Here is a 9,124-nt window from a genome sequence, read left to right on the forward strand (position 1 = left end):
CCCCTGTGACCTCACTGCTGTGACCATTGCAGACCAAGAAGAGCACCGTAGACTGGGGCTGGAGGTGCTGTTCGGTGTCTTGGATTTTGCTGGATGCACCAAAAACGTAACTGCTTGGCAATGTTTGGCAAAATATCTCCGACAGATCTTAATGCGGTAAGAGACGCGTGGTATTTATTACTGGGTCAGCATAAATCATAATACTTCCCAGTATTAGAGCTGATAATATGTCGGTTTTTAAGCAAATAAAGTTTTTGCTTATGTTTTTGGGTTTTATTTTTTTAAAAAAGTATTTGTTATTGCTTTTAGAGGGAAAGGAAGGGAGAGGAAGCCCTATGACCATAAGATTCTTAAAGGCAGAGACATGTCCTATTCAGTTAAAAAAAATATATATATATATTTTATTGATTTTTTTTACAGAGAGGAAGGAAGAGGGATAGAAAGTTAGAAACATCAATGAGAGAGAATCATCGACCAGCTGCCTCTTCCACACCCCCTACTGGGGATGTGCCCGCAACCAAGGTACATGCCCTTGACCGGAATCGAACCTGGGATTCTTCAGTCCGCAGGCCCACGCTCTCTCCACTGAGCCACACCGGTTTCGGCATCCTATTCAGTTTTTGAACCGGTAGGAATTCTGCCCCAGGACACAAATAGGTCCTAAATGTGTATTTGCTCAATTAAATTATTCATGAACTCTCAGCCTTGTCCGTCTCAACTGTCAGCCCTGTGTGCCCACGTATTTATATAATAATATCTGAATTTGGATAGTAATTCTTTGTAGCATGTAATTTAAAATGAAGTTTTAAATGAATTCTTAAATAGTAATAATAGCTAACATTTATGAAACATTTGCCGGGAGCTTGAATGAGATCGCTGTATTGCGGGACCAGTTTCATCCTAATAACAGTGCTGTGCGCTGGTGCCATTCATATCCCCAAGGAAATGGAAGCTCAGAGAGGTTAAACACCTTGGCCAGGGTCACACAGGTAGCGAATGGAAGATGTGAGATTTGAATCGGGATTTTGACTTCAGAGTCTATGGTATTAACCACACTGAGCCACACTGGGCTGGCTGTTTAGTTAAATGGAAACTAGGCCAAAACCGGTTTGGCTCAGTGGATAGAGCGTCGGCCTACGGACTGAAAGGTCCTGGGTTCGATTCCGGTCAAGGGCATGTACGTTGGTTGCGGGCACATCCCCAGTGGGGGGTGTGCAAGAGGTAGCTGATCGATGATTCTCTCTCATCAATATTTCTAACTCTCTATCCCTCTCTCTTCCTCTCTCTGTAAAAAATCAATAAAATATATTAAAAAAAAAAAAATGGAAACTAGGACATAGAGATCCACGAGATCCGGAACGGGTGTGGTTTCATGAGTGTGCCCTGCCCCTGCCAAACCCAGATGTTGCTCTGAAAATGTCCTCCTCTCCTCCTAGTTCATCGACGCTGCTTCCGTTCTAACAGCCCAGATCCGTCTCTGTCACAGACCTTTTTCTCTTCCAGAAGCCATCCTGCCTGGGTTCAGGACGAGTGGAATTCCAGGAAAAGCTGGTGGCCAGGCTTTCACTTCAGCTCCTTCTGGGCAAAAAGCGACTGGAAGGAGGATAGAGCTTTGGCTTACGAGAAGGCGTTTGTAGCCGGGATATTGTTAGGAAAAGGTACGTGTTCTCTTTTTATCTCAAAGTCTCTTGGAGCCGATTTTGAAATACGAGTGTGACCATCCTTTCATCGGACAGCTCGCCGCCTCCTGCGGTACCTTAGGTTGTTTCTGTGTCTAGGCTGTTGTGAATAATGCTACAGTGAAAGAGGGATACAGGTATCTTATACTACACTTGATCTCAGCCAAAAGGCCGAGAAGCGATGGGGTACATGTATCTTTATGGTGGTGTTTTAAAAAATACCGTGGGGCACATGCCGGACTAGATCCCCAGTGGGGAGCATGCAAGCTGATCAATGATTCTCTCTCATCATTGATGTTTCTACCTCTTCCTCCCTCTCCCTCTCTGACATCAATAAAAATATAGTTAAAAATATATATATATATATTTATACATACACACATATAATATTTATTTTTACAGAGAGGAAGGGAGAGGGATAGAGAGTTAGAAACATTGATGAGAGAGAAACATCGATCAGCTGCCTCCTGCACACGCCCTACTGGGGATGTGCCTGCAACCAAGGTACATGCCCTTGACCGGAATCGAACCTGGGAAGTAAGGGGTGTGCAGGAGGCAACCGATCAATGATTCTCATTGATGTTTCTATCTCTCTCTCCCTCTCCCTCTATGAAATCAATAAAAATATATATATTTCAAAGACAACAACAAAAAAGAGAAGAATCTAGGATAATTTGCTTTTGGAGCAGGTTCTTGTAATATATGAATGCCTTTCGCCTAACTAAGGGTGTGGGAGGCAGCTTAGAAAACCAGCTGAAGTTGATGCTTTATGTTGATGGATCAGAAACATCTTCGTATGTAGCAAGCAGTACATTTCATTGGTGATGGTTCTGAGAGTGTGCGTAGACATGTTGGTATAGACAGTAAAACTCATTCTGTTTCCATAATCATTACTATGTCAGGAATGAAGCAAAGCTAAAAATGTAGAAATATATTTGAAGAATTCGATAAGTATTAAAACTTTGTTTTATTTTATTTTTTTTAGGTTGTAGATATTTTCGGTATATTTCAAAACAAGATCATCAAGACTTAAGGAAGAAATTTAAGCGGATGAAGAAGTTAGTGAAAAAACACAGTATTGTAAATCCCTGATACTGAATCTTAGTTATTTCAGCTTAGTAGCTACAGTGTAGTAGCTTAATGGATAATTATTGAATGTATTTATTTATTTGGTGTTCTATATGGCTATAAAAAAGTTATTTTTTATATATTTTTATACTTTCTCTTACTAGTAGTTATAGCCAGAGAAACAGTCTCACTACCTTCGTTTTTGGTAAATAAATATTTTTCCTTTTTGTACTGTTAAATATATTTATTAAGGAATAACCTTCAAATAAAACATGTATTTATTTAATCAGAGAATACACCTCTACAGCAGTTATTATTTGCAGATAAGTTGCCTGACTTTGTGCAATAAGCCATAGCTTATAATAAGTGGAATTGTTAAATGAATTTCTTATTTCAGACTCTCTAGATGATCCATGTTGGGTTTACTCTCATGACAAATATTTTTGGTGATGAGTTCTGTCGAGAAACTTTGGAAACCAAGCAAGACCTAGTAAAGGACTCTTCCTCCTTCTCCTTCGGTGCTAAGACGGGACAGTGTGGGGCTGAATGACCCGATTCCAGGAGAGGAATTTGGGTCAGAGCAGGTGGAAGGGGCTGGCTGGTTTCAGCTGGCGCTGGCTTCGCTTCAGAGGGCTCTGGGCTTGTCTGCCTCTGTTTCTGTGTCTGGCTCAGCTGAGCCGTGCTCTGCAGCTCACAAGCCCTCCCCTTTCTCTGGGGAACGAGGTACAGCATTGGCAGCTGGACAGGGGAGCAGACAGCCAGTGAAATAGGGTCTCAAGCTCACACAGTAGGCCTGATGGGAAATGAGATAGTGTCCCACACAGTAGGACTGATGGGGGGTGTGCAGGAGGTAGCTGGTTGATGTTTCTCATCAATGTTTTCAACTCTCTCACCCTTTTTGTAAAAATCAATAAAATATATAAATTCAAAAAAAAAAAAAAAAAGCCGAAACCGGTTTGGCTCAGTGGTAGAGCGTCAGCCTGCGGACTGAAAGGTCCCGGGTTCAATTCGGGTCAAGGGCATGGACCTTGGTGGCGGGCACATCCCCGGTGGGGGGTGTGCAAGAGGCAGCTGGTCGATGTTTCTCTCTCATCGACGTTTCTAGCTCTCTATCTCTCTCCTTTCCTTTCTGTAAAAAATCAATAAAATATATTAAAAAAAAATACTATTGGTTTAAAAAAAAAAGAGAGAGAGAGTGAGAGAGAGGGAGGGAGAGAGAGAGACTCACACCATATATACCCCAGCTCTAGGAGGAGGCCTGGAGGCCTGTGCTGACGGGTTTCCAAGGAAAGCTGCCCCCTACAATGGTCACCCCATTTGCAGGTTCCCAGTAAGTAGTCCTGGTCCTGGGGTCATTCAGGATCTGAGATGGCTTTGCACACAGACGTTGCGTACCAGCACCAGCCACGTGCGGACCCTTGGGTGAGAACGGGAGTGTTTTTCCTGCCTGGGACTCCTTTCCTCAGGCCCCGGGCACACTTCCCCTCACCACACACCCCCGAGCACACGAAGGCAAAACAACCCACAAATGTGTGTGTTTCTGCAGAGCTGAAAGCTTGCAGGCCAAGACGAAGTGGTTAACTGCCCCGCATCCGAAACGGAAACCATCCCACACGACTCGGTATTTTGAATTTAATTAAAAAAAACCCCCCGCTGATTAAGCTGAAACCGGTGTGGCTCAATTAGATTGAGTGTCAGCCTGCGGACTGAAAGGTCCCGGGTTCGATTCCGGTCAAGGGCATGTACCTTGGTTGCGGGCACATCCCCAGTGGGGGGTGTGCAAGAGGCAGCTGTTCGATGTCTCTCATCGATGTTTCTGACTCTCTGTCCCTCTTCCCTCCAGAGAAACAGTCTCACTACCTTTGTTCTTGGTAAATAAATATTTTTCCTTTTTTGTACTGTTCAATATATTTATTAAGGAATAACCTTCATATAAAACATGCATTTATGTAATCAGAGAATACACCTCTACAGCAGTTATTATTTGCAGATAAGTTGCCTGACTTTGTGCAACTTATATGCAAATAAGTTGCACAAAAATCAATAAATATATTAAAAAAGGAAAAAAAAGACTCTGGAATTCAGCGGGGAACGGAGGAAGGAGGATGGCTGCAGGCACTGGCTCCCGGAGCGGGCGTGGGCTGATTGTTTTGGGGGGATCTCCCCGGATGCACGCAGGCAGAGCTGCGAGGCCGGGGTGCCACGTGGCGCCCACAGCCTCGGGGCGCGGCGGGTCCGGTGTCGGGGAGAGGCGAGCGGGAGCCGGCGCCACAGCGCCACCTGCCGGCCGCGCGCGCGCACTGCAGGCGCCGCGCCTCCTGCCCCGCCCGCCCCGCAGCCCGCGCGCCGGCCGCCCCTCCGCTGCCCGCCGTCCCCCCGGTGCTGCGAGCAGAGCCAGCCGGAGCCTCGCGCCCCGATTCCCAGCGCCCGGGCCCGCCCGCAGGTGCCGGGGCGCTACGGTCACCGAGGATGGCTTTTCTGTTTCTTTCTTTTTTTTTTCCTTTCCCCCCCCCCTTTTCATTGCGGCCCAGCGTTTCCTCTCCCGCGTTGCATCCCAAGCGCAGCGAGGATGCCCGTATCCTTTGCATTTCGGGAGGAGAGACCCCGCTTTGCATCCTTCGTGCCGGAGAGCGTTTGCAGAGGTGACTTTCCCACTTTGGGAGTTTCTGTTCCGGATGCATGCGAGATCATGGGAAAGGAAAAACACCAGAAAAAAAAAAAAAAGAAGAAAAGAAAAGAAAAGAAAGAAAGGAAAAAAAAAAAAGGTAGCAAAAGGCCCCAGCGAGGATCGAACTCGCGACCCCTGGTTTACAAGATCAGTGCTCTAACCACTGAGCTATGGAGCCCCCTTGTTGCCTGGGAGACCGCAATGCAAGGACATTGGTAGCAGCCTGGCTTCAGCTGGAGGGCTTGGGAGACAGACCGACCCCCCAGGAGACTGACTGACCCCCAATCTCAGTCATGATGGCTGTGAAGACTGTGAAATGCCAGAGGGAAAAAATGCCCACCACACCAGGCCACACCACAGGTGGAAAAACAAACCCGAATCCCTAAGGTTAGGATCACAGAACACGGACGCCTGCCTGCGGTAAGTGATGCGAACAGACAGGGGCGGGAAGGGAAGATGCGGAAGTGAAATGGGGTTACCGTTAGGTCGGGGTACAGCTCTGCTGTGGCTGGGACAGCTTGTCTCAAGTTTCATACTCACAGGGGCCTGGCTTTGGTTCTCAGGAGTAAGTTATTGGTTAGGGATGAGTTTATATATTTTATTTTTTATGGAGAGGAGGGAAGAGGGATAGAGAGTTAGAAACATCAATGAGAGAGAATCATTGATCAGCTGCCTCCTGCACACCCCCCCACTGGGGATGTGCCCGCAAGCAACCAAGGTCCATGCCCTTGACCGGAATCGAACCTGGGACCTTTCAGTCCGCAGGCTGACTCTCTAACCAGGGGTCTTCAAACTACGGCCCGCGGGCCACATGGGGCCCGCAGAGGAGTCTGATCCGGCCCGCCAGGTTTTTTGGGCAGTGAGCGCAGCCGAGGTGTTACGGTAGGGATTAGTAGTTCATATAGTCCGGCCCTCCAGCTCTCTGAGGGACCGTGATCTGGCCCCCACTTTAAAAAGTTTGAAGACCCCTGCACCGGTGAGGGCGGCATGAGTTATTTTTTATTACTAGTTGAGTCTAAAAGTATTGTGCGCAGCTGGCTGGATGTGTGCAATCCCTGGCCTCTGGGCTGGCGATCAGGAGGGAGACAGACACCCCAGGGCCATGGTCTTGGGGCCCAGCGCTGCGATTTCAGTCTTGGTGGGTTGGTGGAGGTTTGTTGTGTGACCTAATACACGGTCCATCCTGGAGAACGTCGGAAGCCACTGTTTGCTTTCTGGTGTTGGGGATTCGGTTCAGATGAAGTTGATCTCTTCGGTGGCGTCGTGAGGTCCCAGGCTGGGCACAGGCACCGGAGGGAGGACATCTCGGGGTCCTCCTTGGTAAAACGAGAGTGATGATGAGGATGAGGAGGAAAAGGATGCTGATGACCGCAATCACGCTGTCATCACCTGTGGGTACTCGGGAAGAACCCGTGAAACCCTGTGTGTCAGTACTTCCCACAGGGCCTGGCGTCGGGGGTAGCCTTGGTGTGAGTTTATTATTATTTTTTAAAATATATTTTACTGCTGAAACCGGTTTGGCTCAGTGGATAGAGCATCGGCCTGCAGACTGAAAGGTCCCGGGTTCGATTCCGGTCAAGGGCATGCACCTTGGCGGCGGGCACATCCCCAGTGGGGTGTGTGCAAGAGGCAGCTGGTCGATGTTTCTCTCTCATCGATGTTTTTGACTCTCTATCCCTCTCCCTTCCTCTCTGTAAAAAATCAATAAAATATATTAAAAGAAAAATAAAAAAGAGGAGAGAAAAGAAGGAAAAAGAAAAAGGAGAGAAAAGAAAAGAAGAGAAAAGAAAAGAAAAGAAAAAACTCTCCCCTGGAGCACACCACTTTGTCAAGGTGACCACGATGCCTTATTTCTTTGGGCTGCAGTTGAGCGAGTGGCCACTAGGGGATGCCACATGCCCGCACGCGAGGAGGCTGTGCCTGCGTGGACGTGCCTGACTGTCACTCTTGGAGAGAAGAGCACGCATCCCGGAGAGAGAAATGAAGCCACGGGCGGGATTGAGTTTTTAAAACACTTCCTCAGCCCCCGTGGAGAACACGCCGCGGTGGTGGCAGGTCCCTCTCCTTGCTGGGACAGCCGGAAAAGGGCGTTACCTGCCCACGGGCACCTGGCTACAGAGGCCAGGTTATACAAATACACAATCCAGCTGAAACCGGTTTGGCTCAGTGGATAGAGCGTCGGCCTGCGGACTGAGGGGTCCCGGGTTCGATTCCGGTCAAGGGCATGTACCTTGGTTGCGAGCACATCCCCAGTAGGGGGCGAGCAAGAGGCAGCTGATTGATGACTCTCATAGATGTTTCTAACTACTCTCTCTCCCTTCCTCTCTGTAAAAAAATAAAATAAAATAAAATAAAATAAATAATAAGATACACAATCCAGTGAAACCACGCAGCAGGCCTGGCCTGGGGGAGCGAGAGAATGAGACCCAGCTGGGCTCCGGCCCCGACAGGCCTCGGTGATGAGTGTTGAGTAAATGGGCTGTGGTCACGTGGAGACCCTTTTATTTTTAAAAAATATATTTTATTGTTTTTTGTTTTTTGTTTTTACAGAGAGGAAGGGAGAGGGATAGAGAGTTAGAAACATCGATGAGAGAGAAACATCGGCCAGCTGCCTCTTGCACACCCCCTGGAGATGTGCCCACAACCAAGGTACATGCCCTTGACTGGAATCGAACCCGGGACCTTTCAGTCCGCAGGCCGACGCTCCAACCACTGAGCCACACCGGTTTCAGCAGGTGGAGACCCTTTTAATGAGGAGTCAGGAGCGGCCTGGCCCCACTCCTGGGCCGGGCTGCCGCCTCTCGGAGGCCCCGCGGGGGGCCATTGTGGAGAGGGGTCACCGTGGTTACCGGCCTCAGAGGGTCAGCAGCAGGGTGGTGGGTCCGCAGGAGGCCATCCTGGGAGAGGACAGGAGCGAGGACCAGATGAGTGTTGTCATGGTGATGGCGGGCTCCACGTGGACCCGTTCAGTTGTAAAGGGGACTCCCTGGCCCCATCCCATGCACATTCCCGCTGGACCCCGCTGTCAGGCCCCGCGTGGGTCAGGGAGGGAGGGAGGGGGCACAAGGGGGAAGGGTGGCTGCGAGTTGGCCACCCTGCATTCTAGTTCTGCCATTGACCTTGGGAAGGTCATTTCACTCGAGCTGCCCTGTGCTCTCACCTGTAAACCATCGAGGAGATGGGCGGGGAGGCTGGGAGAGGGCCCCGGGCTTGTTCCCAATCGATGTTCCCAGCGCCTTCACGTCCATCGGAAACAGGTGGGCGAGTCCCGTGGCCCCACGGCCCCCTCCATGGGGAGGGGGAGGCACGGGGAGACCCAGGAGCCGGCCGCGGGTGGCGATGGGCTGCTGTCCTGCCCACCGTGTCAGTCCCTTCCTCCTTCTGTCTGGACGTGTCCCCTCCCTGGACGGCCTGGGGCGTGAGAAGCGTTTATGGACGTGGACCAAACGTTATGATATCCGACGTGGACGAAGCGGCGAGGACGAGGGCTGGGGTCGGCAAACTCATCCGTCCGCAGAGCCAAATACCAACAGCAACACGACGGACGTGTCTCTGGAGAGCCGCACTGTTTAAACGTAAACTGCTGCTGACGCCACGTCTTCCACACAGACTCGCCGGGGCCGTGGTGTTTTGTGGAAGAGCCGCCCTCCAGGGGCCAAGGAGCTGCCTGTGGCTCTCGAGCCGCCGTTTGCCGACCGCGGGACTAGGG

At 49.7% G+C, this 9,124-nt stretch overlaps 1 protein-coding gene across 4 annotated transcripts in view; it reads left to right on the forward strand.

Annotated features, from left to right (window-relative positions):
* TAF1A (TATA-box binding protein associated factor, RNA polymerase I subunit A) overlaps positions 1-3,041 on the forward strand; it is a 37,756-nt gene extending 34,715 nt beyond the window's left edge. For all 4 annotated transcript variants that reach the window (XM_084868922.1, XM_084868921.1, XM_084868923.1 and 1 more), the window contains 3 exons: positions 33-156; positions 1,504-1,658; positions 2,665-3,041. In XM_084868922.1, the coding sequence (XP_084725048.1) occupies positions 33-156; positions 1,504-1,658; positions 2,665-2,771 (386 nt within the window). In that variant the 3' untranslated portion in view covers positions 2,772-3,041. The remainder of the gene's footprint in view (positions 1-32; positions 157-1,503; positions 1,659-2,664) is intronic.
* Positions 3,042-9,124: the final 6,083 nt, after the last annotated feature.

The sequence above is a fragment of the Pipistrellus hanaki genome (assembly GCF_964339955.1).
Source record: "Pipistrellus hanaki genome assembly, chromosome: 20".
In the NCBI taxonomy this organism is placed as follows: domain Eukaryota; kingdom Metazoa; phylum Chordata; class Mammalia; order Chiroptera; family Vespertilionidae; genus Pipistrellus; species Pipistrellus hanaki.